This window comes from Hylobates moloch, unplaced genomic scaffold (genome assembly GCF_009828535.3).
Source record: "Hylobates moloch isolate HMO894 unplaced genomic scaffold, HMol_V3 SCAFFOLD_10, whole genome shotgun sequence".
NCBI lineage: Eukaryota > Metazoa > Chordata > Mammalia > Primates > Hylobatidae > Hylobates > Hylobates moloch.
Genome location: NW_026652285.1, coordinates 21603737 through 21631648, shown reverse-complemented (window position 1 = coordinate 21631648; position 27912 = coordinate 21603737). Strand labels below are relative to the sequence as shown.

Here is a 27912-nt window from a genome sequence, read left to right as displayed (position 1 = left end):
ACAACCTTACCCCCCGCTTCCAGCTGTTGAGATGGCACCTGGGCTGTGCCTGGGAAAGGACTCGGGGGAGGATGCTGGTCTAGAGGGCACAGCCACAGAGGCAGAGGAATTTTGAGATTTTGGCTCCCCTGGAAAAATAACTTGGGAATTTGGTATATTTTAAACTCTGGTTCTCTCTCTTTTTTTTTTTTTTTTCTAGATGGAGTCTCACTCTGTTGCCCAGGCTGGAGTGCAGTGGCACGATCTCGACTCACTGCAACCTCTGCCTCCTGGGTTCAAGCAATTCTCCTATCTCAGCCTTCTGAGTAGCTGGGATTACAGGTGCGCAACACCACACCTGGGTAATTTTTGTATTTTTAGTAGAGATGGGGTTTCGCCATCTTGGCCAGGCTGGTCTTGAACTCCTGACCTCGTGATCCACCCGCCTCTGCCTCCCAAAGTGCTGGGATTACAGGCGTGAGCCACCGCGCCCGGCCTAAACTCTGGTTCTTAAAATATGTGGCAGTTTATCACGGGCTGGTCGGTCAGGTGCTGTGGTGCTCTGAGGGGAAAGGGCCCGGAGCAGGGCAGCACATGCTGTTTAAAAATATCCTGAATGTGTGCAGGCCTTGGCTTTTTTTGGAATGGGTTGAGGTTATTTCTGGCATGTGGTGCCAGGACAAGTGTGTTCATTTTAACTTTGATATTCTCTGTAAATAAACTGGAAATGTGGACCACCGCTCCTCTGCAGGGGATGAGGAGGAAGAAAAAGATGACAATGTGAAGGGCTGTCATAGCTCAGGGGTCCCCTCTGTTCCTGCCACTCTGCCACCCCCCAAAGAAAGCATGACTTCCTCCTGGGACACTCACTGGACCAGAGCAGGACTGGGGTCGCTGTTGCTGCAGGTGGTGGGGTGGGACTGGGGAAGAGGGGCTAAGAGAGAACGAATAAAATGAGGAGCCTGGGTCACCTCACAGATGTTCTCCTTTAAGACACAAAAGGAGCCAAATGAAAGACTGAAGCCTCTAAACAGAAGGGGAAGGCAACCTGACCAAGATCACACAGCTTCAGAATCAGAGCTGGCCCCAGGGGCGAGGGCAGTGGGGAGGAAAGGCAGCTGGTCCTGTTCTTCCTCCCTCCCTTCCGCCCTTGAACACTCATTGATCCTGGGGAGTCAAAGCGGGGTACTAGCAAAGAGCTGACTTAGGGTGCTGTGTGGGGGCCAGCACTCTGTGCCAGACAGGGGGCCAGGGGCCATGTGGTTTTCTACCGGTTGAAGAGTTTGGATTTTCCTCTAGGCACTGGGAAGCAGCCAATGTATTTTAAGCAGACATGAGGTGCCACATTTTCTCTTGAAATACCGCCCTGGAAGCCAGGCACGGTGGCTTATGCCTGTAATCCCAGCCATTTGGGAGGCTTAGGTGGGCAGATCACCTGAGGTTGGGAGTTTGAGACCAGCCTGACCAACATGGAGAAACCTCGTCTCGCCCGCCCTTCCTTCCTTCCTTCCTTCCTTCCTTCCTTCCTTCCTTCCTTCCTCCTTGCTTTCTTCTTTCTTTTCTTCCCTCTGTGGCCCAGGCTGGAGTACACTCGGCTCGCTGCAGACTCCCTGCGTCCGCCTCTCGTGATTCTCCTGCCCTCGCCTAGGATTGCTGTCGCACGCCACCACCCCTCCCTGGTTTTTCTCCTTTGGCTGGTGGCGCGGTTTCACCATGTTGGGCACGCTGGTCTCCAGCTCCTGACCTCGAGTGGTCTGCCCGCTTCGGCCTCCCGAAGTGCTGGGACTGCAGACGGAGTCTCGCTCACTCGGTGCTCGGTGTTGCCCGGGCTGGAGTGCGGTGGCGTGGTCTTGGCTTGCTGCAGTCTCCGCCTCCCAGCCGCCTGCCTTGGCCTCCCAGGGTGCTGGGATTGCAGCCTCTGCCCGGCCACCGCCCCGTCTGGGAGGTGGGGAGCGTCTCTGCCTGGCCGCCCATCGTCTGGGTTATGAGGAGCTCCTCGGCCTGGCCGCCCCGTCTGGGAGGTGAGGAGCGCCTCTGCCCAGCCGCCACCCCATCTAGGAAGTGAGGAACGTCTCTGCCTGGCCGCCCATCGTCTGGGATGTGAGGAGCGACTGTGCCCGGCCGCCACCCCGTCTGGGAAGAAGTGAGGAGCGCCTCTGCCCGGCCACCCATCGTCTAGGAAGTGAGGAGCACCTCTGCTTGGCCGCCCCGTCTGGGATGTGGGGAGCGCCTCTGCCCGGCCGCCCTGTCTGGGAGGTCTACCACAGAGGCCAGAAGCAATGTGGGGGCTGGACGTGGTGGCTCACACCTGTAGTCCCAGTACTCTGGGAGGCCGAGGCAGGTTGATCACTTGAGGCTAGGAGTTCGAGACCAGCCTGGCCAACATGGCGAAACATATGAAAAATACAACTGACAAACCAACCAACCAACCAAGCGACAACAAAACAGGTCTACCCTGGAGTCATACTCTTATTTTTTCTATTTTCCTCCTTTTCTGATCCTTTATCCCACTTTCTTTTTCTTCCTCTTCCTTCTCCTTTGTCAAATAGAGAATTGAGTTATTATCATTGATCCATACAAAGTCCCTCTCTCATTTATTTTCTTTAATTCCCACCCCCCATTTCTATTCCCCGTCTTCCCATGTGCAACCTTCCTAATATGTTTGATATGCATCTTTATGTTTGTATGTACTTTTAGAAAATGTTTATTGTTTTGTGTGCAAAAAAAAAAAATTAAAAAAAAAAAAAGAAACCTCGTCTCTACTAAAAATACAAAATTAGCCGAGCGTGGTGGCACATGCCTGTAATCCCAGCTGCTCAGGAGCTGAGGCGGGAGGATTGCTTGGACCTGGGAGGCATAGTTGCGGTGAGCTGAGATCGCACCATTGCACTCCAGCCTGGACAACAAGAGTGAAACTCTGTCTCAAAAAAAAAAAAGAAGAAGAAATGCCGCCCTGGAGGCCACTGCAATAGTCCAGGCAAGCGTTGATGAGGGCCCAGCCTAGCCAGTGCAATGGAGAGAAGGGGCCAGTGCGGAGAGACACCTGGGGTAGAAGTGACAGGGCATCAAACGGGAGGGAAGATGGCCTCTGGGCTTTTGGCTCGGGTTGGTGGTGGCTGTATTCAATTCCTGAGGTTGCTGTAACAATGCACCACATATTGGGTGACTTAAAACAACAGAAATGTATTCTCTCATAGCTGAGGCCGGGCGTGAGCAGGGTTGGCTCCTTCTTGAGGCTCAGTGGGAGAATCTCTCTCAGCCTCTCTCCAAGCTTCGGGCGGTTGCCAGCAGCCTTGGCACTTTTGGCTTTCAGATGCATCGCTCCCATCTCTGCCTACGTCTCCACGTGGTTGACTCCCGTGTGTCTGTTTCACACACTTGTCTTCCCTTGCGTACGTCTGTGTGCCCAAATTTCACTCTACTTATAAGGAGACCAGTCACTGGAGTAGAGCCACCCAAATCCAATGCGACCTCATTTTAGCTTGTCTCTGCAAAGACACTATTTGCAACTAAGGTCACATGCACATGCCTGGGGGCTAGAAACATTTCTTGGGGACACAATTCATTTTACCCATGACAGTGGCAGAGGGCTTTCCACTGACCTTGAGCCCACATGTTTTTCAATGAATGGTCACAGGCCAAAGTCTGGGACAGTCTTTATTGGAGCTTGGAATGTCATAGCAATTCGCCCTCATCAGAGGCAGACTGTGAGAAAGAGCAGCGATGTGGTGGACCCCCAGCAGGGGGAAGGCCGGGCTACATGAGGGAGCCCTGCTCGCCTGCAAGCAGGGCACAGGCGCACACGCACACACTCTCCCACATGAACTTACACTCACACCTGCGCACTCGCTGCCGGTGGGTCGGAGGCCAGGTGCCTTGGGCTGCTCCCCTCCTCATGGAGAGGCCTCCTCCACTCTGGGGGATCCGCTGAGCTGAGACGGGAGGGAACCACTTGAGGATCAGGGACAAAGGAGCTGGAAGCTGCAGGCATTTTGCAGTCAGGGAGAAGGGATCCAGGACAGGAGGGATGGCCAGGGACCAACGAAAGGGAGCTGGAGAAGGCCCTGCAGGGCCAGGGAAGGGGAAGAAGACGCTGGAGATGGGCAGGGGAAGGGGAGGGAGAACAGATCAACTCTCCTTCACTCACTGCAACCTCACCGCCGGGGACAGAGCCCTGGGCACAGAAAGCCTGGGGAGCGTCAAGGGGTCCCTTGTGTCCTAGGAAGGCACTGAAATGGGGAACAGATCCTGGGAGCCAGAGTCTCCCCCAAGTACCCCAAAGGGGACAGGAAGGGGAATGGTGAAGCGGGAAGGGTCTTACATGCTGGTTGTCTGGGGCAAGGAGACTGGGAAGCACAGATTCTGCTTCTCACCCCAAACGGTGGGGTGGGGGCTGGGCTGAGATGTAGACCCTCTGGCCAGCAGAGGGGAGGGAGGGCCAGGGCTACCCCTTTGGTCTCAAGGGCAGTGAGGCGGGGAGCCTGGCCTCACCCATGTGTCCGTGGTAGGGGGTGGAGGCAGGAGGAGTGAGGAACCAGAGCCTCCTGCCCCCGGGGGCCAGAGCTACCAGAGCACGGCCCCATCCATGTTCCCATAGCCTGGCTCGGCCCGCAGCCTCCAGTAGGTATTGTTGGTCACCCACCACTCCTTCCCGCTGCTATCTGTCTGCCGCCTGGTGGGAGAAGGCGGTGGCAGTGAGGGGTGAACATCTAGAAGGCAGGCTAGGGTCCTAAGGTGCTGCCTCCCACACCTGCCCCGCTCCAAGCAGGGCTCATGGGGAGACCCAGGGTGGAGGGCGAGGCCAAGGCACCTGAAGAAGCGAGCCTGGTGTACGATGTTGTTTTCCTCCATGACTTTGCGCCTGTCTCGCTGCAGCTGCTCGATCCTTCTCTTCTGGGCCTCAGCAGCCTGTATGTTCCCCTCCTCCAGGTACCTGAGGATCCAGATCAAACTCAGGGGAACTGCCCATCTGCAGGGGCCCCCAAACCCAAGGCCTCTGTCCCTGCCCAGCCCTGTCCTTTAGACAAGCCTCATTTCTCTGAGGCCACTCAGTGAAGGAAGGACAAAGCCCCAGCTCTGTACTCTGTGGAGGGAGTGAACTAGATGGTTCTAGGCCGGCACCCATCCGGCACTGACCTCTGGTCTGGCCGGAGCCTCGTGTCGGTGGAAGGCAGCGACCGTTTCAGCTCTGCTGTCAGCTCATTCAGCTCCAAGGCAAACTGGGTGAAGCCGAAGTTTCGCTCATGGTCGGGGGGCATTGAGTCTGGGGGAAGGCAAGGGGCTGGGGCAGGTGCACCATGCCTGAGCTGCTCCAGCCTCACCCAGCCCTCTGTGACCCCTCCACTTACTGGGCTTCCAGATGCACTGGCCACCTGGCGTGGGTCCCCGGTACAGCCCCTCGTGCCACTTCCCAAAAAGTCGGTGGAGGACACGGCCACTCCGACTGAGCACAGCGCCCTGCACCTCGTGGACATTGGAACTCCAGTACTTGGCCTGGGGTGGGGAAGGCAGGGTTTAGGGAGGTGTCCCCTCCCCCTTAGCCAGGGTGACCTCCAGAGACTGAGGCTGCTGGGGGTGGATGGGCAGGGTCAAGGTGGCACACACACCTTGCAGAAGGTGATCTTGCAGTGGCAGGAGCTGTCCTGTGTGTTTCGGATGAGCACCTCCCCATAGTGCTCGATCCAGCGCTGACCGCTCAGGACATTGTGAATGCAGGACGTCACCTTGTTCCACTCAAAGTGGTCCCCAAACCTGAGAGAGACAAGGTATGGAAGGGCAGCTGGCTGGCCCCAGGGAACAAATGAGTCAGGAGCCTCCTGTCTTGCTGGAGCAGGTCACATGGGTCTGTGACAGGAACCCTGGGGTCCCAGCTCCGGTTCTGCAGTGAAGGATGACTTATAATCACAAGGCAGAGTGGCCTTCACAAACGTATTCAACGAACACATCTCCACTCATCTACAAAGCCCCTGAGTGCCTGAGCAACGGGGATGAAAATACACAAAATGTCCTGCTCTTGGGCACCAGGAACCGTGTGTACATTCACATCCATTATCCTGCTTAATCCTCACCTCTTTTGGGTATCACTTCTTACTGTCATGTCACACACAAGCAGGCTCAAGGCTCTGAAGTGTCAAGTGTTTTTGCTGCTTGCATCACTATTTTTTTTTGTTTGTTTTTGTTTTTTTTGAGACGGAGTCTTGCTCTGTTGCCCAGGCAGGCTGGAGTGCAGTGCAGTGGTGCAATCTGAGCTCACCGCTACCTCCGCCTCCCAGGTTGAAGCAATTCTCCTGCCTCAGCTTCCCCAGTAGCTGGGACTACAGGCTGGTGCTAATTTGCATCACTATTGAGTGGCAGAACTCAGGGCTTCTGACTCCAAAATCCAGGATCTCTACCACAACACCCAGACCACTCTCAATACCCTTTTTCTTTCTGGCTTCAGTTCCCTGCCTGTAAAATTAGCTAGATGAGAGTTTTTCAAATTTTGTCTGTGACCCCTGAGTCCTGAGATCAATTTAGGTTTCTGTGTGCGTGTATGTGTACACGTTGGCTTGAAGTCTCAAAGGCATTTCTGACTGTGAGACTGTGAGTCATGGTCAAAAAAGTGTGAAAACCGCTGAGTCAGATGACCTCGATGGGCCCTTCCAGCTCTACTACGTTCCAAGGCTTTTCATCTTTCTCTATTGGCAACTGCCGTAAATATAGGTGTAAAACCTACAGACACTGACCCCACTACAAGCAGCTTCAGGCCAGACCTTCCTATCCCGTCCTTATCCTGTCCCTAAGGCCATGCCCCCTCCAGCCTGAAGGATTGCCTGTGGCTTGGCCTGGCTGCTAAGAGTCTAAGAATCCCACCTGGGCAGGCTGACGTTGACTGTTCCCACAGGCACAATCTCCAGGGATTTGCCCCAGAACTTGTTCTTCCACTTCATATCTGGAATTGGATTAGGGGAGGGAGAGAGAACAACAGAGATAAGGCCAGAGGGTGTTCCCTTTGCCCAGGGCCACCCCGGCCCTGCCCTCTACTCCTCACCTTGCCAGAAGGCGAAGTTCTCAGACTCTGCATGGCAGGCCGAGATAGGGGGGTGGTGCGAGACCTTGGTGAGCAAAGAAGTTATCTTGAGGCTATCCCTGAGCACCATTAGGGCACCCCAAAGTCCCTTATTCCCACCCCTAGTTCCCCTAAGTACCACAAGACCAGCTGGTTCCAGGTCTCTTGTCTATCACCCTTGGCCACCTCCCAAACCCATCATCCTCTCTTCTTCCCATGAGGCCCCTATGTTCTCCCTTCTCACTCACTCTTCCTCAGGAGCTCCCCTGGCTGGCCCTGTCTATGGCGAACCCCTGCTCAAGCCTGAAAAGTTCCCTGCAACAGTGATGGGGGGGCCTCCACCCCATGCCCTGCCTGAAACCCAGCCCTCACTGACGACCCTCTTCCCTACCATCTCCCCCCGCCGCACCCCAAAGCTGATCATCACCCTGTAACCACCTGACAGGTGGGAACCCCATCCCCTGCCTGAAATGCAGCCCCTGCTGACGACCCTCTTCCCTGCCATCTCCCCACCACCGCCCCCCAAAGCTGATCATCGCCCTGCAAACTCCACCCCACACCCTTGGAAACACTTGGCCTTGTCCCCACTTGGAATGGCTCCACATCTGGAGCCTTCAATTCCAACAACCCACAGCCTGCCTGCCTTGCCTCTCTCTCCGCCTGTCGCCCACAGCTCCAGCCAAGACGTCCAGGTCCCCGACTGCACTGCCCTCCCATGGTCTGCCAGCCCCCTCTTGCCCTTCACAGCACTCTCACCTAATACCCTCAGCCACCTCCCCCACTTGCCAGAAATGCCAGCGCCGGCCTCCTCTGTGCACCCCTGGTTCTGACTCTGTTGCCAAAACACAGACATGACCCACACTAAGAAACTGCTAAACCTACAATGTCCCGTATCTGGGGCCTTGACATCCCTCACCAGTCCTCCTCTGAGGACCTAGGCACGAGCCAGGCCCTTCAAACCTCATTTGCCTCCCACAGTCTGTGACAGAACAGAAGTGGGTCAGGGGGGCGATTCCTTCTGCTCTGGCTGCAGTCAGCCTGCTCCCACCGATGCCCCCCAGGCTCCTCCCTCCTCCTCCTTCTGCACCTTCAGTTTTTCCCTCTTTACTTCTCTTTCTCTGAATATAAAGATTTTCTGTTTCTTCCACCTTAAAAAATAGCAAACCTTTCTTTTCTAGACACACACATCTTTCTTCACATATGTGTAAAACATTTCTGGGAGGAATCCCAAAAGCTGGTAGCAGTAGTCCCTTCGGAGTGTTGGGATGAGAGGGAGGCTTATTTTCTGTCGTATGCACGAGTGTACTGTGTCAATCTTCACCATGTTTCCAAAAACACTTCAAATCCAAACAAACAAACACACAAACTGCCTCGACCTTTACCCCCTACCAACTGCCACTTCTCTCTCCTCTGTCCCTTATGATAAAGTTTTTGGAAAATAGTCTGCCTTTTTCTCTATTTTTTATAAAACCTACACTCTACACCCTCTGTAATCCAGTCTCTGTCCCCATCCTGTCTCGGAAACCTTCCTCACGCAGGAAGCCGATGACACCCCTCAGGTCCCAGGGACCCGCGCTCCCTCCTGCCCTCCTCCCTAGACACTGCGAGCGGTCCTCCCGAGGGCCGTCCTCCCTTGATGTCCTCCTCCCTCTAAGCTGGCCATTCCTCGACCTGTTAGTGCCACCTGCTGCTCTTGGAGGAGCTCCAGGCCAGCGACTCCAGAGCCTCCTGGCCGTCTCCTATGGAAGTCGAGCCCACAGAGACAGTGCTCCCACACACACCTCACTAACTGGCGCCACCATGCACCCACTGAAGACCCCAGACCAGGCCGCCCAGACTTCTTCCTCTCGACAAAAACCTCCCCATTCCCTACACGGGAGGGTACCCTGCTGAGCACCAGGCCCCGTCGGGGCAGCACATAAACAGCTCTTGAACCAAACACACCGCAGCCTAAGTGCAGGGACTCATTAGCTCTACAGAGATGACAAGCTGGACCCTGTCAGCCTCCGCCAACCAGGCACATGCCACCTGGGTGTGCTTTGCACACTGCGATTCTGAGCAGCCACTCCGCTGCCTCAAATCCTCCACGGTGCCAATGCCTTCAGGATTTAAAAACACACATACAAAAGCCCAAGGCCTCTTTCCCTTCACTGTCAGGCTCCTCAGCGTCTGGCCCGCCTTGTCTTCCAGCCCCATCTCTAACCTTCCCAAGCCTGCTCCATGCATTCCTCTACACCATCTAGAAGGAACGTCCCATTCTCCCCAGCCCCTGTACTCCCAGCTCTCTCCAATTCATCCTTCAGTTCATCCTAGCCCAAGATTGCCCCCTAGAGCATGAGCCCCCAGGTGGAACTCCTGGGATCCAATGGCTGGACCTCAGAACGTGGGCCAGGAAGCACCGCAGGGCCCGGCACAGAGCCAACTGCCCACACTCCTCTCCCAGGCCCTGGTCCCTCTGCCCCAGCTCTGGTCCCAAAGCCCAGGTCCCTCCTTGCCCCGGACACCCAAGGCCAGCCCTCTTCTCCCAAGGCCACACCTGCTCACTGATGAAGCGGAAGCCTCGGTCAGGCCGCTCACACTCGTAGGTCTCCCCCAGGACGGGGTTGAAGGGCTTGCAGCCGGCTCGGTGGTATGTGGAGGAGTAGGCCGAGACAGCAAAGGCTGCGATGTACACCTGTGGGGGGCAAGGCAGGTGCAGGGTACTGAGGACGGGGCCACCACCCCAAGCAAGCAAAGTATGGGACCTTGGGGTGGAACTTCAGCAGTAAGGAACAGCCCAGCCAGGATTTTCTGGGAGAAAAGGTCCCAGGGAGAAGGAAGCAGCCTTGGGCTGGGCGTGAGGACAGGAAGCAGGTACCATGCGCTCGCAGGGGTCGGTGATGCGGCTGGCCTGGTCCAGGAGGCTGCTGTACTCCAGCTCCTCGCAGAGCCGCTGCAGAGTGTTGAGCGGCTCGTTGAGCTGCACAGGCATTGACACCTTGGACAGGTCTTTGCCGATGTTGTTGCGCAGAATGTTCCACAGGCTCACGTCAGCCCCGGGCCCGCTGGCCGCCGGCAGGCAGCGACGGCGGGGTGGCCCCATGGATCTCCCTGGAACACACCCCCCTGGGGCCGCCCTGCCATGTCACTCTCCATCTGGGCAACAGGCATCCCAGACATGGCAAGCCCACAGCCCAGTCCAGGGCCCAGCTGCCTCCCAAGCCCCTGGGACACTCGCCCCTGAGCCCTTGTCTCGACTCACAGCAGGGCAGGGTGACTGGGGCTGTAACTGCTGACGAGTTCCCAGGGACTGAGTTGGCTGGCAGGGGTGGGAGCCATGCAAAGGGGCAGACAGTTCCCACTGCCAGAAACCCTGCACCCCAGGAGCCCCTCCCGAGTCCTCACCCTTGCCTTTTGTTCCCTTTATAAACACAGAAACAGAGGTCAGAGTGCAGATTATCCAGCCCATTTTATGGATGAGGAAATAGGCTCTCAGAAGTAAAATGACAGGTCCAGAGCCACACTGCTAACAAGCAGCAAAGTAGGATCTCTTGCCTCCCTCCCAGGCCCTAGGCAAGCCTGCTGCAACAGAGGCAGCCCCAAGGCCGGAGCCTGGCCCACCCCGACAAAGCTGCTCCTGGAACATTTCCCAGTTCATGACCTGGCCTTCCCTAGCTCCTGCAGTCAGCATCCAAAGCCACTAGCCCATCAGTCACCACAAGGAATAGCCTTTGCATGGGCCTGAGCCATGGACAAACCCTGTTTTTCCACCCGCCTCCCACCCCTTCCTGCCTGCCCACCCAGCTGGCACCTTTCTGACAGCGCTCAGCTCCCCTGAGGTCCAGCATCTCCTCAGACAGGCTGGTGGTGACTTCACTGGTACATGACTCCTCCTCCTCTGAGGCCTGGGCCAGGACAGATGACAGGCCGGGCAGACTAGGCCTCCCCCGGGCAGCTGGGCAGTGCCCAGGGCCTGGCAAGAATCTGCCCAGCTAGCCCTTTGTTGGGAAGGGGAAGAGAATGTATTGGGGGGGCTCTGAGCCCTAAGACATTGCCCCGGGATGCCTGGCATCACAGAATGTGCCCAGCCACCTTGGGAAGGGGAGGGCCGGGCCCTGCGGCTGGTGGGAGAAAGCTCAGGGACTTGGTGGGACACAGAAGGAAGGGAAGTTGGGGATTACTGAGGTTCAGGGTCTGAGAAGAGGGGATCAAGGGTGTGCTGAAGCTGAGACAGGGTCATAGGAAGATGACTGGGGTTGCAGCTGTGGCAGTAGTTTCAGGAGAACCCAATGGCGATAAAAATGTCACACTCCTCTAGGAGAAGAGTCCCTAGCAGAGATTTCTGAGCAGGGCCACACAAACCCAGCTGATCTGGACATAGTCCCAGAGATAGCAGCTGAGGTGGTGAGAAGGGGCTGAGGAATCTATGGTCTCTGTGGATCCCACCCTTCTGTTCCCAAGGTCCCCCCCGCCTCACTGCCAGCTTCCCTCCTCCCTCACCTCATTCTCAGAAGAGCTGGCGGAGAGGAGAACCTCACAGGCATCGAAGAACTCCGTGTGGGAATCAGCAAGGGACAGGATGCTGGTCTGCGACAGCTGGGGGGTGAGCTCGCGCCCCTTCATGTACAGAGCTTCTTGCTGTGGGAGCAGCCAGATGGATGTCAGGCTCCGGGGCCAAGCCGAGGGGATCAAGCAGGGCACCCGCTTGCCTGACAGTTCCATTGAGAGGGAGGCATAACCGGGCACTTTTGCTGAGTCAGACACCTTCTGAGCAGAAGAGGCAGAGGGGAGTGAGAGGGGGACAAAGGCATAGTAAAATGAGCCCTGGCCTGGGAGTGAGGGGACACAGTCTCCGTTATAACTGTTTACACTTCCTGGCACTGACCCTGAGCCCCACTCGAAGCCCTCTGTGTGCACTAACCCACTCAATCCTGACACCTACCCTGTGAGGTAGGTGCAATTGTCACCCCCACTTTGCAGATTAGGATGCTGAGGCTCAGGATCACAAAGTCGGCAGGCAGGAGAGCCAGATTTGAACCCGTGGAACGCAGCCCCAGAGTCTGTGCTCAGAACCCGAGTCTCAGTTCAGCCCATCTGTAATTACAGGAGCCTGAGCCCACCCATTAGATCCTTTGAGCCTCAGTTTTGTTATGTTGAGGGTGAGAATCACTGCATCAGAGGACTCTGAATTAAAAGTAAAAGTACCCTGCATGTTGTTACATAACGATCGAGATGGGGCTGCTGCTGACCTTATGGGAAAGCCAATGGAGCCAGGATTTTGGGGGCTGTCTTTGGGACTAAAAACAAACTTCACCCACTGCCCTGGGCCTTGGCTCTCGCTGGGAGAGAAGGCACAGGAGAATCGCCCCCCACAACCCACCCTGGCTCCGCACCTCCTCAGGGTTGAGGGAGCTGAAAGAGTCCGCTGTGGTGTCGGAGGAGGTGGACAGTGAGTGGAGGCGCCTCTGGCCAGTGGAGGCCTCAGAGACCTGCAGGGAGAGGGTGAGGGACACAGTGTCACAGGAGGATGAGGTCCTCCCCCACTTGCCGCATCTCTGCAGAGACTTCCTCTGCCAACTCCCCACCCTGACCCAGATTTGCTATCGGACCCCAGGCTGGCAGTCCCCAGCTTGAAGCCCTCTCCCCCCACCAGCCACCCTGTCCCCCAGGCCTCACCCCCATCCTTGACAACTCTGAGCCCTGGTGCATGTCCCTCAGTCGGTCCCGTTCCATGGTGAGGGCGGCCAGGACGCTGCTGAGGGAGCTGTGCACTACAAGGGGTGGGGCAGACCATCAGAGTCCTCGCTCACTCCTGTCTGCTCCCCAGCAGCCCCCTCAGCATGCACTTACCCTTCTGGGCCAGGGCCCAGAAGCTTCGCTGCAGGTGGGCATAATCTGTGGGTGGCAGCCCACGGGTGCCCGAGGAGTCCCGAGACTCCAGGTAGCGAGACAGGTTGGGAACAGAGCCGTGGAGACGACCAACCTGTAGGTGAAGGGGAAGGGCTGAAGGGGCCGGCCGCCTTAGAGCATCCTGCCCCAGCTACGTGAGGTGCACGCCCCACCTCACCCGTCCAATAGTGTCATCCTTGGCAAAGCTCTGGGTGCACCACATGCGGCTGGTCCGTTTCCCCTTCTTGGGTCTTTCGGTTGTCACTGAGGCCTAGCAAGTCAAGGTGGGGGCAATTTTACTCACAGGGTGGGGAAAAGGGGCAGCAACCATCACAGCCTGGGAGAAGTAGACGGCCTCCTGCCCATGGAGGAGGGCGCAGATTACCCAGCACAGAGGATGCGGCCGCTCAGGCAAGGCGACAGAGACAACTGACATCCCAGTGGAAGATGACAGCCACCCTGGCAGAGGCGTGGGCATGGAGGAACAGAGACAACCTTGACACAGTTTGGACATGGGGCAGGGGTGGGGAGGAAACCAGGCGATGCGTGGCTCTCCAGGAAACTGCAGCGATGTGGGAGGAATAGGACTCATCCTGGGGAAGTGATGGGATCGGGGGCCTGAGCAGGACCCTGTGTGTCCCCCTGGATCTTACCTGGTGTGTGGGGATAACAGGGGCTGAGGGGATTCGGTGCAGGGACTCCAGGCTCTGGAGGAGCCTGTGTAGTTCCTGGAGCTTCCCCTGACACTCAGAGAGCTCTGTGGGGAGAAAGAACAAGGATATCACTCTCTCTCTCTCTCTTTTTTTTTTTTGAGACGGAGTTTTGCTCTTGTTGCCCAGGCTAGAGTGGAATGGTGTGATCTCGGCTCACTGCAACCTCTGCCTCCTGGGTTCAAGTGATTCTCCTGCCTCAGCCTCCCGAGTAGCTGGGATTACAGGCACGCACCACCACGCCTGGCTAATTTTTTGTATTTTTAGTAGAGATGGGGTTTCACTATGTTGGTCAGGCTGGCCTCGAACTCCTGACCTCAGGTGATCTGCCCACCTTGGTTTCCAAAAGTGCTGGGATTACAGGCATAAGCCACCAAACCCAGCCTCAAGGACATGACTCTCCCAACACTGACTTCATGGAGATCCCGATACTGCTCCCTGTTCCCTGCTCAAGAGCTCGGGTCCCTACCCCTGTTGGTGTGGTGCTCCCTGGTTTCCTGAGACTGCCTGAAGCCTAATTTCTGCTCTGTCTCTAGACCACGCCTCACCTCTGCTGCCTTTGAGCAGACTGGGGATGTGCTCACCCTCTCTCTGTCTCTCTCTACTTGGTTTACACTTCTCCCTCCAGGCCAACTTCACAGACCCTACTGCAGGAACCCTTTCCTAGAGCACACCCCTTCCCGGGCACTACTCCTCAGGCCCCTGCCCTGTGTGGGCATTCAGTATCTGCTTTGTCACTCCTGTCCTTGCATCCACGTCTGTCTATGTGCCCAGACAGACTCTTACTCCTCTGTAAGACTGGGACTCCCCTAGACAGGACCCAAGTAGACTGGATCTCCTTGGAGGCAGAGGCTGTCTCATTAAATTGGGGCTCCCTGAGGCGGGGATGGAGGTAACATTTTCCCCTCCTGCTAATGCTATCTAGACCTGCCAGCTTGGGCCCTACCCTTGGAGGTGCTGTGCCTAGGACCCCTCACCATGAGAGCAGCGGTCCAGCCCATCACTGTCCCTCAGCCAGGAAGACACTTTCTCCCGCGGTCCAAGCCCAGGTAGGGCTGAGGCAGTAGCTGCTGTTGGAAGCTGGGCACCAGGAACCTGTGGGGTGAGTCCAGGGTCAGGAAGGATGATGCCCACCTCCCTGGGTCTCACAGTTCCCCATAGCCCCCACCCCTGAATTGCCACATTACCTGCCCCCACCCCAGGGTCCACCTTACCTTCCGGTGAGCCGTACTGGGCAGTGAGCCACGGGGCATGTCCAAGCGGTGGGCTAGGCGGTGGGCACGCAGCTGTGCCACCCAGCTCTGGAATAGGTCCTGGGATTTGATCTGCAGAAGTGATGGAGAGGCGGAGGGCTATCTGAAGAGAGGGACCACTTTCCAAGAGCAAGAAGTCAGGGCTCTGGTCCCCATACAAGCAGGGTCTCTTCTTACAGAGCCTGGTTTGTGCAAGGTTCACTTGCAGGGAGACAGAGCGTAAGGTGCCCAGGTGTCTGAACCCTTAGCTCTGTGCCTGTCCGTACAACAACCAAGAAGTGCAGGTTTGCCCTTGGCTGTTTTTACAGGATGGAAACTTACTTCTTGTCAAACTCAGAGACAGACCCTGAGTTCCAAAGACCCTCAGCCCCTGCCCCTGTGTGTTCCAATGCCTCTGCCAGGCTGGGGGCCAACACAGGTCCTGCCTCCCAGGGATGTCACCTTGAGGTGGTAGATGTTGTCTTCAGTGTCAAGGTCAATGCGCTGGGCCTTTTTGTTGATGGACATGACCGACAGCCGGACATCGATGGAGCCATGGAGCTTCCCCTTGGTGATCTGGGGTTGAAGCGTTGGTAGGGGGACAGGGGACCTGTTTTAGGCTCTCAGAGCCATACAGCCACCATCTCCCTGATGCCATTGTAGGCTCCAGGGCCAGGTGGCAGGTTCACCCTCATGTCCAAGTCACACTATCAGTAGAGACTTGTCAATCATCCTCCCATGTGCAGAATGCTCCCCTATGTCAAGTCACATCTTGAGCTCTAAGAAGTCACAGATCAAGAAAAACTATTCCCACCCTCAAGGGGTCTGCAGGGTTGTGGAAGGCAACACCCTCCCAGAGAGATCCTGGGTACCTAGGCCTTCAGTTCCTTGTTCCCAGCCTGAGAATGGGACCAGGATGAGGGTGGTAAAGCCCCCATTTCTTGGGCACTTGTTTTGCCTTGTCCAGAGAGGCTTGTGTGTATGACCTTCCTTACCATGACAGCTCTGCACCTGGGGGATGGTGCTGTCCCGTTAGAGATGAGGAAGCTATGGCCCAGGGATGTAACTCGCCCGAGATCACACATTCAGCAAGTGGTGGACCTGGGATTCATACCCTGCTCTGGTCGATTCCAGATACCCCGTGCCTTCCCAGGGCATACTGGGGCCAGACTCCTCCCACAACCCCAAGTCACTGCCCGGACTCACGTCTTGTCGGGTTGTTGCATAATGAAGGATCCCGTCCTCGAGCACAAAGTATCTCTGTGATGTTGCCCAGGAGTGACAGGACCCAGGAGGCCAAGAGGAAGGGCATGAGGGAGAAGGCAACCACACAAATTAGCTTTTCTTTTCCTTCTCATCATGCAAACACTATTGGACTGCCCGGCAGCTGCCCCCCATTCCCACCCCGCCCCCATGTCTGGCCCCTCCCTTTGCCTGCCCACCCTACCTTGTGCCAGCCTTTCAGAGGCCACTTCCTCTTCTTGAGCAGGTGACCTTCCTGCCTCTCAGGCATGACACCCTCTGTCCCCAGCCTGCCCCGAGGCTCCTCCACCACCTCCCACAGCTCAGATGCCTGCAGTCCAGGACAGAGGGAGGGGAGCACTGGTGAGACGTCTGCCTTGCCCCTCCCGGTCCGGTTCAAGCTTGGCCCACCCACCACCGCTTTCCCACTCTCTGACCTGCTGAGCACTGCTGGGCTTTGAGGACTGAGCGCTCTCAGGCAGGAAGGGCGGGTCCCTCTCTTGGAAGTCCATGGAGAAGGGAGAGGCCACTCCCTGCTGGGGACATAGAGCAGGGAGCAGGGTGGAAGGGGAAGGATGTCACCTGCTCCTGACGGGGTCCTTGAAGCAAGAGAAAGACCTCCTTAATGCAAACTCTGCTATCACCTTCCCCACCTCCAGCCCCTCCCACACCCTCTGAGATAAGGGCTCTCCAACATACCCTCTGCTCACCTGCCATGCCTCTCCCAAGTCTGCCCCTCTGTCCCGACCCCACCCATTTTCACTTGATATGGACGCTGCCCTGAGAGTGAACTAGCACACAGCAGACGGGCAGGTGCCCAGGGAAAACCACAAGACATATGCCCAGCCCCGCCTTGGGCACATACTCTGGGGCCCCAGGAAACATTCAGTGCTTTCTTTAGAGGCTTCCCTGGGAGTGCTCAGAGGTGAAGCAAGGGAGTGACAGAAGAGGCTCCAGGAAGAGGCAGAGGGGTTCAGAGACTGGACAAGCGAGACCTCCTCAATCCAGCTGCCTCTGCCTTCGGGACCCCTCCACCCTGCCACCGTAGCTCAGAGACTTCTCTGCGATGATCCCCTTGCAGAAAACTCCCCAGCCTCCCACCAATTAGTCTCCATATTCTCTAGTGCTTGGAGAAACTGAGGCCTGAGATAGCCCCCATTTTCCCATGTCTCCTGCCACCAAACATGCCCCTAGGATGCCCTCTTTGGACCCTCAGTGCCCCCTAAAGCCTCACCATCCCCTGTCTACCCTCCCAGTCCTTGGGGCTCTGAGAAGTGCCACCCACCCAGAGAGGGCAAGACACTGGGCTAACGGAGATGCTTCATGAGAGAAGAGGGGGCCCAGGACATGCCCAGGTCTGCACAGGTCCTGCAGCAGTGCCCACAGGCACCCTTGGCACTGGCCCTGGCCATCCTGGCTCCACCGGGAGATCAATAATGCATGAGGCTCTGCGTGTGTGAGACGGGGGAGGGGACTGGAGGGGCGAGGCTGGTTTGAGGTGGGGGAAGCAGCCCAGATCTTCTAATGGAGCTAGCAAGCACCTGAGGAACTGAGGCCCAGAGGGGACAGGGATGTGGCAGGAACGGGTGCCCAGGAGGTTGGGGCAGAGGGACCGTTGCTGCAAGAGGCTGACCTGGGAGGAAACTCCTGCGTTCAGCCATTGAAAGTTCTCAAACTCTTCCGGTGTTCAGGTATCTCTGTGCCCTTCTCCCGGCCCTGTGGGGATCCTGGCCCCTCACTGCTTGTGGGTGGAGGGGGAGGCTCTATCGGTAGGAAGGTGAGGGGTCTAGGCGAGCCAGGTGGGTGCCCCCTCTCCACCTCCATTCAGGAGCAGACCCACCAGCTTCAGGTGGGAGGAAGCTCTTCTCAGGAATGTCAGCTGCTGCCACGCAGCCCCCTTACCCCAGGGTCCATGGACGCCAGTGCTCCTTGGCCCTCACGCCGCTCTGCCTCTGAGTCACCGTCTCCGAGTCACCGGCTCCCTCCTCACCACGCTGAGCAGTGGCAGCAGCTGCTGCAGGAACCAGGAAGGAAGGAGACGTCGGAGCCTCCCCTCTAGCCGGATCTCCCCACCTCCCTCTCCCCTGTCCCCTCCTCCCGCCAAGCTCCGGGCAGCCGCTCAGCTCTGCCCCCCTGCTCCCCGGAGGACTCAGGGCTGAGCAGACTGCCCTAGCATCGATGTGGCTTGGGAGTGGGGGCACAGTCCCCACTGGGCATGGTTCCAGATAGATGAGAGCACTGGGGAACTGCTGGCTGTACGCCAGTGGTGGTAAAGGATTTATTCAGACTAGCATGGCAGTGACCCTGTTAGTGCCCAAGGCCAATTCCTAATTAACCCCCGCCCTCCGCCTCTCATTTCACATCTGAAAATAGACTGCAAAATTTGGAGCCAGCAAAAGTATCAGGTTGATGGTGGAGGGACAGATGCCCCCTCTGGGACCATAAGAGAGTGCCAAGAGCACAGTCAGCAGGGGCAGTCAAGCCAGGAGAGGGACAGCCAGCAGTCCCCACACTGAGGCCCTTCTCTGGGGTGATGCCCCACTAGGTCAGACCCCATGGAGATCTGAAAGTGCCTGTGCGTACAATGACACCCCACAGCCTGCAGTCTCTGATCAGGAGCAGGCCTGGGGCAGTCACAGCTGCTGTTAAAAGGGCTGCAATGCTGGTCCCCTCCCTTCCCTTTACCCTTCTGCTGGAGTACTGTGCCCAGCTGCTCAACTCTAATGAAAAATCGGCTCTTAACAAAGATCTAAAATTCATTCAAATGAATGTGGCACAGACCTACAGTTTCAAGTGCAGCTAAGTTTTCTGGAAAGAAGTAGTCTTTTCTGGAAAGAATTAGGTGGGGCCTCAGGTGAAGGGTGTGATTCAACTTTCTTCTGACCCAAAAGTGGCATAGGCCACTTATCCCTTCTACTTCATCCCCATCGAACTTGATTTACGTTTCAGGGTCTCGCAGATATCTTGGGGACACCCACTGTCTTGCCTTTATTCAGAGCCTCAGCGCCGCTCCAGCCACCCCAGGAGGAGGGTGTTGTTAGCACCTGGCAGGGTTCTGGGAGGGACAGGAGCACTGGGCAGCACTGACCAGACAAGCTCTGGCATCCAGGAGCCTCAAGGGCCTTTTAAGCCACTTCCCAGTGATTGAACATCCCTGGGCATACAGCACAGGGCGAGGCACTGTGGGAAGCTGGTCCTCGGCCAGGCCACAAAAAAGCTGCTGCAGATCATCCCTGCAGGGGGACATCCACTGCAGACGGTGCCTGTCCAAGACTAAGGAAGCGGTGGCATTACTTCAAGTCCGAGAAGGAATGTTGAACAGCCACCTTCCCCGGGTCACCCCTGCATCCGCCCAGAATGTGCTCCAATCAAGGATGATGGTGGACTCTGAGTTAAGCATCCCATCTCCTTTATTAGGAATTTCTGGTTCACGAAGACTTGCATGAGGCCTCCTACCCTAGAGCTCTCAGAATTCCCCATTAATAGAGAATCCTAGTTTTCCCGCAGGCCTTTTGTCCAGAACCACCAGAGACACTTTAGCTAGTGGGTACAGCTGTCAGCTGCCTTTAACAGGGCAAGCATGTGCAGGATGCCATTTGTGGGAACAGGTATAGGAGAAGAGGATTTTCCTAGGAAGGGAAGCGAGTGAGGAAAGTCAGATGACAGAGAAGCCCCCGAGAGTAAGGGAGGATAACCGTGTAAACCACAAAATAAAGTAGAATGTATTTCATTTTATTACAAAGCAGTGTTCCCAAACTTTCCACAGCGTACACCTCGAGGGCGGAGAACTAACAACCAAGCACATCTGGATGGTGGATGGGACCCACTTCTGGGTAACCTGATGAGGAAGCTCTAGTGTAGAAATTCAGGACGCGGTCTTCAGAGCAGAGGGTTTGGTTCAAGTCCCTGTTCTGCCACTTACTAACTGCATGACCTTGAGCAAGCCACTTAATTTCTCTGCTCCTTCTCTGTGAAATGGGTACAATGTGCTCAGGAGTGAAGGAACTAATACATGTACAGCACTCAGCACAAAGCCTGGCACACAGCAGCCTCTCACCAGGTGCCATTCTCAGCACAACTGCTTGGTTGAGCTACTGTGGCAGTGGCAGGTTGTGCCCCAAGGGGGTGGGCTCAGGAGCCCCGTGCAGCAAGAGGCAGTGACCAAGGAGGCAGGGGATAATAGCCTTATCTTTTCAGGATCTCTGCCTTGGACCTGGAGAATGGAGAGAGACTTTGCTCCTATCAGGTCCCAAGCTGGGAAAACTAAGGACGAAGCCGGTGACTGACATCTGAAATGGAATCCTCTGCATCTCCGAGTGGCCCGATACCTGACAATATCATTAATAGTGAAAACCAAGTGACAAACACACTCCCCGACCGCAAGTTCTTCCACATCTCCCATGGAGGAGAGCACAGCCAATAGGGCAGTGTATTTATGCGCAGGGCTGGCTAAACAGGCTGGCTACGAGTCCGGAACAGGGTCAGGATCTGGCTTCCCATTGGCCGACATGACAGAATCCCTCTCGCGTTGCTCTCTGATGTACTGGTCCAACAGGGTGGTCAGCTGGAGGGGCTGGTGCTGGAGCAGGGAGTGGGTCTGGGCTGTGAGGCGGGTGAGGCCTCCTACAAGCTCCCCCTGCACCAGGGGCAGGCTGGGGAGCTTGGAGTAGTTGATAAAGCCCTGCCTGCTGAGGATGGTGTCATCAATGCAGCCACCTGGAAGAACACAGGACAGGGTCAGCTGGGCTCCTTGCAGATGCCTTTCTTCTCTGAAAACAATGTTTTGACCCTAGGAACTTGCTCTCCATTGCCCTTCTCAAAATCCTGCCTTCCCCAGGACCTGGGTTCCACTGTGCCCCACACCACACCCACTCTGCTTGGGATCGATCCCTACTTCTTCACTCTTCCCTCAGAAAACTCTTAATATATCCACCTGGCCCTGACCCCATTAAGTCAGTGTTTCCTAAACTTCCTTGTAAATAAGAATCAGGCGGCCAGGTGTGGTGGCTCTTGCCTGTAATCCCAGCACTTTGGGAGGCCGAGGCAGGCAGATCACCTGAGGTGAGGAGTTCGAGACCAGCCTGGCCAACATGGAGAAACCCCCGTCTCTACTAAAAATACAAAAATTAGCCAGGCGTGGTGGCGAGCGCCTGTAATCCCAGCCACTCGGGAGGCTGAGGCAGGAGAATCGTCTGAACCCGGGAGGCAGAGGTTACAGTAAGCTGAGATCGTGCCATTGCACTCCGGCCTGGGTGACAAGAGCGAAACTTCGTCTCAAAAAAAAAAAAAAAAGAATCAGGATGAGGTCGGGTACGGTGGCTCAAGCCTATAATCCCAGCACTTTGGGAGACCAACGTGGGTGGATCATCTGAGGTCAGGAGTTTGAGACCAGCCTGGCCAACATGGTGAAACCCCATCTCTACTAAAAATACAAAAATTAGCCAGGCATGGTGGCGAGCGCCTATAATCCCAGCTACTTGGGAGGCTGAGGTGAGAGAATCGCTTAAATCCGGGAGGCGGAGGTTGCAGTGAGCTGAGATCGCGCCATTGCACTCTAGCCTGGGCAACAAGAGCGAAACTCCATCTCAAAAAACCAAAGAATCAGGCTGAGTGCAGTGGCTAACGCCTGTAATCCCAACATTTCAGGAGGCCAAGGTGGGATAATTGCTTGAGCTTAGCAGTTCAAGACCAGCCTGGGCAACACGGTGAATACAAATACAAAAAATACAAAAATTAGCTGGACATGGTGGCACGCACCTATATTCCCAGCTACTTAAGAAGTTAAGGTGGGAGGATGGATTAAGCCACGGAGGTCCAGGCTGCTGTGAGCCATGACCGGACCACTGCACTCCAGCCTGGGCAATGGGAGTGAGGCCCTGAATCATGGAATGGAGGGAAGTAATGGGGAACTACTGTTTAATGGGTGTCGAGTTTCACTGTTAGAAGATAAAACGTTCTGGAGATGGATGGTGGTGATGTTGTATAGCATTATGAATGTACTTAACACTGAACTGTACATTTAAAATGGTTAAGATGGTAAATTTTATGTGTATTTTACAATTAAAAAATTGAATACATATCACGGAGTGTTGAGGGGGTATTAAAATCACAGATTCGCTGGGAGCAGTGGCTCATGCCTGTAACCCCAGCACTTTGGGAGGCAGAGGTGGCGGATCATCTGAGGTCAGGAGTTCGAGACCAGCCTGGCCAACATAGTGAAACCCCATCTCTAATAAAAATGCAAAAAAAAAAAAAGATTAGCTGGGCATGGTGGCAGGTGCCTGTAATCCCAGCTACTCGGGAGGCTGAGGCAGGAGAATTGCTTGAACCCAGGAGACAGAGGTTGCGGTGAGCTGAGACTGCGCCACTGCACTCCAGCCTGGGTGATAGACTGAGACCCCATCTCAAATCAAAAAAAAAAAAATCAGATTCCTGTCCCGTCCCCTCCCTACAGAGACCTATGAAATCTGGATTTCCAAGGGATATGTGCAGTATTCTCTGCTCCTTAAATGAGTCAGCATCAGGGGAGTCTGGGAAACACTGGTCACTGGCCCTCAGCACCCTTTACTTGGGCTACTTGTTTTAAATATCTTCATCTGTGAGGGTTTCAGCACCTACTACCCCACTGTTAGACTCAGGGTATCTGAATTTTCTCTCCCTGCTCCATGTCTGCCTTCCCTAGTCTTCCCTCCAGTGCAGAAGTGACCTGGGGTAATGAGACAACACAGGTGTGGGAGTGATAGTCGGCCCTCAATAAATGTGCTATTGACTCAGGCCCCATCTGTGAAAGGATGCTCTCTCCAAGAACATTCACGGTTTTACCAAGACAAGCCTAGCAGATGGCAGCAGGCCCCTCTTCACCCCACCCCTAACTGGCAGGGGTGCTTGCTCACCTAGCAGCGGCAGGAATGGCACAGTCCTTAAGATCCGTACCATCTCCTTGACCTTGGGCTCTTCACTGACCAGCAGCATGTTGTGCCCCACAAAAAGGGGCAGCAGATTTTGGTACTTGGAATCCTCCAGGAAGGGCTTCAGGACCTGGGACAGCAGGAAAAAATGGCTTATCGGGGACAAGTGGGAGGAAGAGCCACCTCATGGGTCATGGGCCACATTAGGCTGAGGGTGCAACCCAAGGGTCTTCTCAGCCCCTAATCATAGGTTAGACACCAGATTAGAGGGTGATTCATGGAGAGGAGGAGTAAGAAGTATTATCACTGGGGAGCAGATGGTGAGGTCTGAGTCTGGTGGGGGTGGGGGGAAGATGGGCAATCCATGCCAAGGGGCCTGCTCCCTACCTGGTTGGGGAAGACCTTCATCAGGATCTTGTGTTTCCGCAGCTGGTGTCGCATAAGAAGCTTGTCCTCTGCGCTTAGAGCCACGTTCTGGCAGACGGCTATCATTCGGTTGTCCTGGAAAATTGCTGCTATCTCCCGGCGGAGAAGCCTGATGAGGCCTGTCTCCTGAAGTTGGAAAGCAATGACCAAGGGTACATCAGCTGTCACTTCTCCTGGCAACCTTGCTCCCTCTGTGATAGGTTCTAGGGCTTCCAGTGATGTCCAAATGTGCAAAAGATCAGGGAACAAGTAGGATAATTGGGCCTCTGACTCTCAGAGACATGTAACATCTCCCACTCCTCTAACCTTTTCACTCTCACCTTAGATAATTGCAGTCTTTAGCAGTGTTTTTCAAACCTGAGAATGCTCAGTTCCACTCCCCCGAAAACAGGCCTGCAGTCTGCCCCAGTCAACAGTGCTTGACAATAATATTGCTAAAACTACTTCAATTATCAATCTGACACCATACTTACGCTGAATTATTTTGCCAATCATAAATATAACTCTTTTGCGGTGTTAGTTTAAAATTGAAAAATTTGGCTGGGTGCGGTGGCTCATGCCTGTAATCCCAGCACTTTGGGAGGCCAATGCGAACGGATTGCTTGAGGTCAGGAGTTCGAGACCAGCCTGGCCAACACAGAGAAACCCCGTCTCTACTAAAAATACAAAAAATTAGCTGAGCATGGTGGCATGCACCTATAATCCCAGTTATTCAAGACGCTGAGGCAGAGAATCGCTTGAACCCAGGAGGCAGAGGTTGCAATGAGCCAAGAATATCCCACTGCATTCCAGCCTGGGTGACAGAATAAGACTCTGTCTCACAAAAAAAAAAAAAAAAGAAAGAAAGAAAGTAAAAAAAAATGGCCGGGTGGGGTGGCTCATGCCTGTAATCCCAGCACATTGGGAGGCCGAGGCAGGCAGATCACAAGGTCAGGAGATCAAGACCATCCTGGCTAACATGGTGAAACCCCATCTCTACTAAAAATGCAAAAATTAGCCAGGTGTGGTGGCGCACGCCTGTAATCCCAGCTACTCAGGAGGCTGAGGCAGAAGAATCACTTAAACCTGGGAGGCGGAGGTTGCAGTGAGCCAAGATTGCGCCATTGCACTCCAGCTTGGGCAATAAGAGCGAACTCCATCTCAAAAAAAAAAAAAAAAGAGATTGGAGAGATACTCTCTCCAACCCCACCTGCTAGGGTAGCTCTCACACACACATTTTTGGAGACAAGAAGGAAATTCAGGAGGCCCGCCCAATCCAGAGCCCAAAAGCCAATATAGAACCAAGTGCGGATTTCATCTTAAAGTATCTGGATCAGGCAGTCAAACTGAAATAATGACATGAGTGACAATGGGTGAGTGTCCTACTTCACTATGGCCAGAGACAAGATTACTTTAATCCACCATCCCACCACCAAGTGACATGTATCCAAACTCCTCCTTACCTCCTGTGGGGGCCTGGGAGGAGATGGCAGGCATGATGGGTGGATGGCTGGTTTCGGGGGGATATATTCAGTCACAGCCATCAGTTTCTGCCGCTGAAAGTGCATCACACGACGGTGGCGGGTAACAGCCTTGGAGCCATAGCGGACAGTCTGGAGGGTAGGCAGCCGGCCTGGGAGGGGATATAGCAACATGGTTAGATGCAACCTCTTGGAGGCCCTAGTTTATCCCAGATGGAGAAAAAACACACCCTCTAGCAGAGAAAAGCACAGCTCACAGAGCTAGACTCAGCACAAGAGTGGGATAAGGAATTGTCTGCCAAAAGTCCTGAATTTCCAAAGCTTCTCTTCCCTTTCAATAAGTGACCTGAGGTCAATTACTTAATCTCTTGAGGCTCCCATTTCTCCAGCTTTTCTTAATGTGCAGAAATGCGAGAAAAATATGAGAACAAAGGAGAAAATATTTTGAACACATTAAGAAAAGGGGGGCCAGGTGCAGTGGCTGACACCTGTAATCCCAGCACTTTGGTAGGCCAAAGCAGGCGAGATCACTTGAGGTCAGGAGTTGAGACCAGCCTGGCCAACACAGTGAAACCTCATCTCTACTAAAAATACAAAAATTAGCCAGGCATGGTGGTGTATACCTGTAATCCCAGCTACTTGAGAGGCTGAGGCAGGAGAATCGCTTGAACCCGGGAGGTGGAGGTTGCAGTGAGCTGAGATCATGCCACTGCACTCCAGCCTGGGCATAGAGTGAGACTCCGTCGCAGGAAAAAAAAAAAAAAAGAAAGAAAGAAAAAGGGGATAAGGTTGAATACACTTTTTCTTAAAATGGTCAAATAGTAAATATTTTCAGTTTGGGGCCCATGTAATCCGTCTCTAACACTCAACTCTGAAAAAAGCAGCCACAGACAATATGTAAAGAGACAGCAGAAGCTATGTACCAATAGAATTTTATAAAACACAGTGACTGGCCCTGCCATAATATGCCAACCCCGGTCTAATCTAGTGGCTCTCAAGGTATGCCCCACCTCCACCCCAACCAGCAACATCAGCATCATTTGAGAGCTTGTTAGAAATAGAAATTTTGCTGGGTGTGGTGGCTAACGCCTGTAATCCCAACACTTTGGGAGGCCAAGGTGGGCAGCTCACTTGAGGTCAGGAATTCAAGACCAACCTGTCCAACATGGTGAAACCCCATCTCTTAACTAAACTACAAAAATTAGCCAGGTGTGGTGGCACACACCTATAGTCCCAGCTACTCCGGTGGCTGAGCCATGAGAATTGCTTGAACCCAAGAGGCAGAGGTTGCAGTGAGCAGAGAATGTGCCACTGCACTCCGGCACTCCGGCCTGGGTGACAGAGCAAGACTGTCTCAAAAAAAAAAAAGAAAGAAAAATAAATATAAATTCTCAGGCCCTGCCTAGACCCACTGAAGCAGCAACTCCGGGGTGGAGCCTAGCAAATAGTGTTTTTTGTTTGTTTTGTTTTGTAGAGACCAGGTTTCACTATGTTACCAAGGCTGGTAACAAATAGTGTTTTAACAAGCCCTCCTGGTGATGCTGACGCATGCTAAAGTTTGAAAACCACTGCTCTAACCGCTGCGCTGACACCCTCTCCTATGATTTGAAGAGGAGAAAAAATGTTACACCATTCTCACAGCTCTCAGACAAGTTTCTCTTTCCTCCTCTCTTCCTGTTTACAGGTAATGCTACAGAGCACCCCACAGAAAACAAGGGAGGCACTCAAAAGCCCTGAGACAAAGTGACCCCTTCATCCTCAACACAAGGGCCAAGACTAGAACTTCCCACTTTCAGTCATTCCCAAGACTGGGATGTGACCTCAGAAAAAGGTCCAGATAGAAGGCGGCTCTAACAGTCAGAGAGTATGGATATTTGCTGGGGTAAGAGGTCTTTTGCCAGCAGCCACAAAACCTAACTGTTAAGACTGCAGGCAGGCTTTGGGATCAAATTAAACTGGATTTTTTTTTTTTTTTTTTTTGAGATGGAGTCTCGCGCTGTCGCCCAAGCTGGAGTGCAGCAACGCAATTTCAGCTCACTGCAACCTCTGCCTCCAGGGTGTAAGCGATTCTCACGCCTCAGCCTCCTGAATAGCTGAGACTACAGGCATGCGCCACCATGCCCGGCTCATTTTTGTATTTTTAGTAGAGTTGGGGTTTCGCCATGTTGGCCAGGCTGGTCTCAAACTCTTGACCTCAGGTGATCCCTCCGCCTTAGCCTCCCAAAGTGCTTGGGATTACAAGCGTAAGCCACCGCGCCCAGCCGAAACTGGATTTTAATCTTTCTTTCACCAATTACTAGCTGTGACCTTGGCCACCCAACTGGTCTGAACTTCAGTTGCTGCGTCTGTAAAGAGGAGATGCGAATGTCTTTCTCACAGGGTGCTTTAGATTTAAATGATTTAAAAGATTTAAATGAGCTAACACATATAAAAATAGTTATCACAGTGCCTGGCCTATATTAAGTGCTCAAATCCATTCATTAAACAAATATTTACTGCACGCTTACTAACATCAAGCACCATGCCACTGCTGGCTATGCTGAATGAACATGGTTCTGCCCTTGCGGAGTTTAATAGAGGAAACAAGCAACTAAACAAATGCAAAATTACAGATAGCGACGGGGCTAAAGAGTCCAGGGAAGACCTGAGGTGACATTTAGGCTGAGACATTAAGATGGAGACATAATGCAAAGGTCTGGGCGAGGAGTGGTCCAGGCAAAAGAAACGCTGAAAACAGGCAACAGCTGGACGTTGTTGCTGTGATTACCAGTCTGGAGTCACAAGGAACCGGACGGGGTAAGGAGGCCAGCGATCTAGCTGGGGTCAGAGATTATGGGAAGAATCAGTAGTAGAGGAGGGCAGATGAGGACTAGAGAGCGGCGGCAAGCCACGCCGTGAGGACCTGAGCCACTCCTTACCCGCCTGGGGCAGGAAACCCCCTCGCATCATCCCCGCCACGGCCGCAGCCATCTTCACCGGAAGAATGGACGGAAGCCGAGTGGAAACGGAAAGAGCTAAGGATTGTGGGGTAGCGAACCC

General features: G+C 54.6%; 2 protein-coding genes across 6 annotated transcripts; both read right to left on the bottom strand.

The window, feature by feature from the left end:
* Positions 1–3544: 3544 nt before the first annotated feature.
* Positions 3545–18127, bottom strand: OSBPL7 (oxysterol binding protein like 7). Of its 4 annotated transcripts, none has more exons than XM_032163380.2 (23): positions 17982–18127; positions 16517–16678; positions 16285–16410; positions 16044–16097; positions 15300–15413; positions 14820–14930; positions 14583–14700; positions 13549–13652; positions 13074–13166; positions 12857–12989; positions 12683–12777; positions 12400–12495; positions 11507–11644; positions 10818–10911; positions 9885–10132; positions 9564–9701; positions 7010–7073; positions 6832–6910; positions 5586–5730; positions 5328–5472; positions 5116–5242; positions 4790–4912; positions 3545–4651 (listed from the first exon to the last, which is right to left on the bottom strand). In XM_032163380.2, the coding sequence occupies exons 2-23, from the start codon at positions 16589–16591 to the stop codon at positions 4543–4545; spliced, it is 2529 nt and encodes an 842-aa protein (XP_032019271.1). In that variant the 5' UTR covers positions 16592–16678; positions 17982–18127; the 3' UTR covers positions 3545–4542. The 4 variants fall into 4 exon arrangements, 3 of the variants coding, with proteins under 3 accessions (XP_032019271.1, XP_032019270.1, XP_032019273.1); XM_032163379.2 differs by having other exon boundaries at positions 16517–16612; XM_032163382.3 differs by lacking the exon at positions 17982–18127 and adding an exon at positions 17713–17791.
* Positions 18128–19790: 1663 nt separating this feature from the next.
* On the bottom strand, positions 19791–27889 carry MRPL10 (mitochondrial ribosomal protein L10). Of its 2 annotated transcripts, none has more exons than XM_032163377.2 (5): positions 27792–27889; positions 24856–25025; positions 23375–23539; positions 22973–23117; positions 19791–20795 (listed from the first exon to the last, which is right to left on the bottom strand). In XM_032163377.2, the coding sequence occupies exons 1-5, from the start codon at positions 27841–27843 to the stop codon at positions 20542–20544; spliced, it is 786 nt and encodes a 261-aa protein (XP_032019268.1). In that variant the 5' UTR covers positions 27844–27889; the 3' UTR covers positions 19791–20541. The 2 variants fall into 2 exon arrangements, with proteins under 2 accessions (XP_032019268.1, XP_032019269.1); XM_032163378.2 differs by lacking the exon at positions 27792–27889 and adding an exon at positions 27641–27685.
* Positions 27890–27912: the final 23 nt, after the last annotated feature.